The 4,628-nt window shown below is 35.7% G+C and overlaps 2 protein-coding genes across 3 annotated transcripts in view; both read left to right on the top strand.

Annotated features, from left to right (window-relative positions):
• The window catches only part of vta1 (vesicle (multivesicular body) trafficking 1), a 61,491-nt gene extending 60,164 nt beyond the window's left edge, over positions 1-1,327 (top strand). For both annotated transcript variants that reach the window (XM_016242651.1, XM_016242650.1), the window contains one exon: positions 1,090-1,327. In XM_016242651.1, coding sequence (XP_016098137.1) covers positions 1,090-1,235 — 146 coding nt within the window. In that variant the 3' untranslated portion in view covers positions 1,236-1,327. The remainder of the gene's footprint in view (positions 1-1,089) is intronic.
• Positions 1,328-2,265: 938 nt separating this feature from the next.
• The window catches only part of LOC107558929 (G-protein coupled receptor 126-like), a 38,211-nt gene continuing 35,848 nt past the window's right edge, over positions 2,266-4,628 (top strand). The window contains exon 1 of the mRNA XM_016242630.1: positions 2,266-2,542. Within this exon, the coding sequence (XP_016098116.1) occupies positions 2,541-2,542 (2 nt within the window). The 5' untranslated portion in view covers positions 2,266-2,540. The remainder of the gene's footprint in view (positions 2,543-4,628) is intronic.

Raw genomic sequence — 4,628 nt, forward strand, 5'->3', positions numbered from 1 at the left:
GGCCAAATATTGTTCTATCCTAACAAACCATACATCAATGGAAAGCTTATTTATTTAGCTTTCAGATGATGTATAAATCTCAATTTAGAAAAATTTACCTTTATGACTTGTTTTGTGGTCCAGGGTCACATATATACGCTACGCGCGCTGTAGCCTGTATCCTTTCATATCAAAGCGTGAAATAAACTACGTACATGCAATTTCGCAGTCAGTTAACTCATGAGGCGTTACCAAAAAGGCGATTAAAGCTGCCTTAAAACTGTGCATGCATGTAATATATTTTATGAGTCACATTTAAGAACATGTCTCTGAAATGGTTTTCAAAACAGTCTCAGAGCAGCCCAGCACTGTCTCGCTCATCTAACACACCCGATTAAACTCGTCAGCTCATTAATAGAGACTTTAATGTAGTGGGTCAAAGAAATAGCAGCCAAAACAACCTAATGTCTATTAATCAAAGGACAAAGAAAAAAATAACTTTTATAGCTTTAAGAATTAATCTATATTTAATTTAGAATTTAGTGTTTGATAACTTAAATTTCAATTTCTGTATATTTCTGCTGAAGAGCACAGGTAAATATTACATTTATTATAATAGGTTTATGTGAAGATTGTTTTAAGTTAACTTAAATTAGAAGTTATTTTTTAAAGTCTAATAAATGTTAAAATTGATAGCTCTCAATTATACTGCAATGTTGTCTAGTCAAGACTATGGTTAAATTATTAGGAAGGAGGGGGGGGGGGGGCAATTTTTTAGAGAAATCAGTATTGGTATTATTGATCAGAAAAAATCTGGGGGGAAAATGCCATTAAACAAATATAAAAAATTTTACTGTCTTTGTTGTTTGTACATTAATTTGAAGATTGACTGTGAAATTATTGCAATATAAAAGTATATTTAAAAACTTTAATGTTAGGTGGGATTAATCGCGATTAATTTCAGAAAAATGTGCGATTTAATTAGTTAATTTGTTTTAATCTATTAACAGCACTAATATATATATATAGAGAGAGAGAGAGAGAGGGTGAGTGAGTGAGTAAGTGTGTGTTTGTCAAGTTTATTAACTTATGTAAACCTTTTCTTTTTAGATGATATGCGGCTGACACCAGAAGACTTTACTCGGGCTCAGAAATACTGTAAATACGCCGGCAGTGCACTGCAATATGAGGATGTGGGCACTGCCATCCAGAATCTGCAGAAGGCGCTGAAGCTACTAACCACTGGGAAAGAATGAGACCATTGTGCTGTCCTCCCTAAAACCACTGTGTCAGAGATCTGGCCCAGAGGAGCTGAAAAAGGACCTTTTCCCTAGCCCCATCTGTATCAGCACCCCCCAATCACTCAATACAACATCTGTTTCTGCCATATTGGATGTCAATAGTTGCTCATTACTAGACCGATAAGATACAGATACAACACTAAAAAATCAGGTGCATGTGAAAAACCCTTTCAAAATTCTGAGGAGCTCATACATATTTAGGTTTGAGGTGGTTTTGCCTTTTTTTCTTTTTCTGGCTTCACAATAATTTGGTTAGATCTGCATGGACATGGCAGCATGTCTGAAGATATGTCTTAAACAGGAACTCTCATCTTACCTCAGGCTCTCTGAAACGTGAGCTTTAGAGACACTTTGCCCTTAACTACTTTCCATTCACTTCTACATACAGTATATGCTTCAGGTGGAAGGATTCTGCAGTTAGTTTCCATAGTAACTGTTTTCTGCCTAGTTATGCGTTGCTATAATCAACAATAAATCTTTTTTTGGTCAACTCTTTTATTGGTCATTTGCAGTGCATGTTTCCTTTTTAATCTCATGAAAAATGAGCATCTCACATTTTGATTTTTGGTGCTTGATTATTAAACGTAGTCATTAAATGCTGCTTTTCAAGGTGTATGCATTGCATCATGTAAACGATAAGCATTGCACACATGCAGTTAGAGCATGAATGAGGATTGTAATAGTGTTAACTCTGGATCTCTGCACAGGCAGCTTTAAACAAATCACTGGCAATTAAAAACCAAATGTTAATATATCTCATTTTTCTTTTTTTTCCCTTTGACACGTGTTTGCATATATACTTATTGTATTCTATATAACGTAATCATTTGCTTAATTATATATTGTTCTACACTGTTGCTCTTATTATGCCATTTAATCCTAGCAACAGTGCGCACCAAACACTAATGCAAAGTTTTCATGTATTTACTTGCTTCTTCTTTTTGGGGTCTCCCCGGGATTTCTCATACAGAAGGGTGGGGCTCTGTTGAGAACTGCCTCCAGCGGTTGGACAAGCACAGTTTTGTCTAGTAAACTCTTGTTAACGCTTTACCCCGCATCTGTCTACTCGGAGAACAGGTTCATCTATCAAAAACAGACAGTGCAGTTAATTTAAGAATATCCCCAAAGATGATGCGTGTTTATAAGCATCGGCGTGGCGCGTGAGAGTTGATGGTGGGCTGCCTCTCAAAGTTCTCTGAAGTTGTTCAAACAGGAGAAGATATATAATGCTTCTTCAACGAGACGAGCTTCAATGAAAGAATGTAAGTGACTTTTCGAACTTCTTATACGTTTCTTTGTGAAATTACATATTCGAACTAAAACTCAAGTAAACTAATCTTGAGGTTTTCCCGGTTTAACTTTGCGAACAATAAAGGGCTCTGATAAGTGGAAATAGAATTTGCCACAAGGTGTTGATACGTTTAATAAATGTTCAATAGTTCATAGAACAATAAATAATAATAGCCTACTCTTAGAGACTGGGTGAGCCGTGAGACAGCTACGTGTTATATATATATATATATATATGGCAACGTTGATATTGTAGCTCAGTTACATTTATAAAATGGAAAGTCCATGGTCTTGTATTATATATATATATATAATTGGTGTATTGTGCGCATGTTGTTGTATTTTGCTTGCTACTTTTACTTGGAAGAGTGAAATATCCATGGCTCAAAAGAGTGGGTGTCACATTACAATGGTGGTGGGCAGATGAATTGCTAATTGGACTTTTAGATGACCGCAAATAAAACTGTAAACAACTAAATAGTATTTAAAATGTCTACGTCTAAATTATAGCTTCCACTCATAGTCTGTCTCTCTCACTATAAGCTGCCTGCCTACACAGCGTTTTAGGCATCACAGACATTTGATGCCCGACTTTCTACTTGATTTTAAGGCCCAATCATGAAGTAGGTTAATGTGGAATTTCTTAGGTCATTAGATGAGATGAGCTCATATCAGAGAAAAATGAGAGGATGATGAATATCCCATTTACCTGTAGTGCTGACAGCTGTGGTGTTTCTGAAGTTAGTGATGTAATTCAAAACTGTTGAAGTGTTGATGTACTGTTCAGTTACTTCTAAAGGTTTAACATTTGTAAATCATTAGTGGTCTGATAATAATGCAGATTCTTTTTATTTTGCATTAAGATTTTCTGGAGTTGTAGCGTTTTGAATACCAGAAGCCACTGTTTCTGGTTTTCCAACTCATTTTTGCCATGATGAATCAAGGTCTTTATTCTGCTTGCATGGTCCCTTGCGTCTCTGACCCCATTCATGTGTATTTATATATGCTTAGGGGAGCGTTCTGAGCAATATTCATATGTTCTCTAATGGCATGTATTGCATACATTTTATATGGTGGTCGAAATAAATGGCTTCATTCTGATCACTCATGACAAATGCGCCACCTTACAGAGATGATATGAGGCGGTTTATTTAAAGGGGTCCTATTATGCTGCTTCACTTTTTGAATTTTAGTCAGTGTGTAGTGTGTATGTTTGGGCATAAAAAAGATGTTCAAACTTACAAATCTACAAGTCCACTCTAAGGGGAGATATTTCGTTTTTTTTTTTTAATCGCTTTTCAAGAACTACAACGAACGGCTCGTTTGGACTACAGCATTTGTTTTCCGGGTTCTGTGATATCACAAAGTGGCCCATTAGAATATTATTAAAATAATTCCCGCCTAGGGAAATTGGAATGGTTGGGGGGGGGCGAGGTTGTGGTTAGAACGCTTGGTTGAGTACATCAGACAAGAAGACGAGGAAGAAGTGCTGCTGTAGCCTCATGTTTTCGCAAGTTATTACACATGCACCTGAATTTTATTACATTATGTATGTAAATGTATTTTACAATTATGAAAGCGTTTTTATAATAAGTTGCTGACAGTACAATACTGGACAATGATTCAGAATTTACACTTCAATTATGAGACTACAGTGTTTCCCATACATTGATTGTGGGTGTTTTTATATCACTGTATTTCTGAAGGAAACCGACTGTCTTCAGAAAATTGGATGTCATTTTCATTTAATCTTGCATTTAATGTCTGATAAAGCAGCGGTTGTGAGCCTTCTGTTGGCAGAGAATGAGTTTGCATATATATGCCGCCTGGGAAACACTGGTCTATGGTATAAATAAATTCAACTGTATAACAGTTTCACTGCAATTCATGTTATAATGTTAGAATTAAATAACAATAAAAATAATACATATGCACTTAGCTGTACATAGTAAATGCAGTTATTTTTAAGCGGTTGTTGACATCCTATCTAAAACGTGATTTAGCCCAAAAAAAAACAATAACGTTACCACTCTAATATGTCTTGCAATATCCGTGCGT

Source organism: Sinocyclocheilus grahami, unplaced genomic scaffold (genome assembly GCF_001515645.1).
Source record: "Sinocyclocheilus grahami isolate Dianchi unplaced genomic scaffold, SAMN03320097.WGS_v1.1 scaffold667.1, whole genome shotgun sequence".
NCBI classification, from domain to species: Eukaryota; Metazoa; Chordata; class Actinopteri; order Cypriniformes; family Cyprinidae; genus Sinocyclocheilus; species Sinocyclocheilus grahami.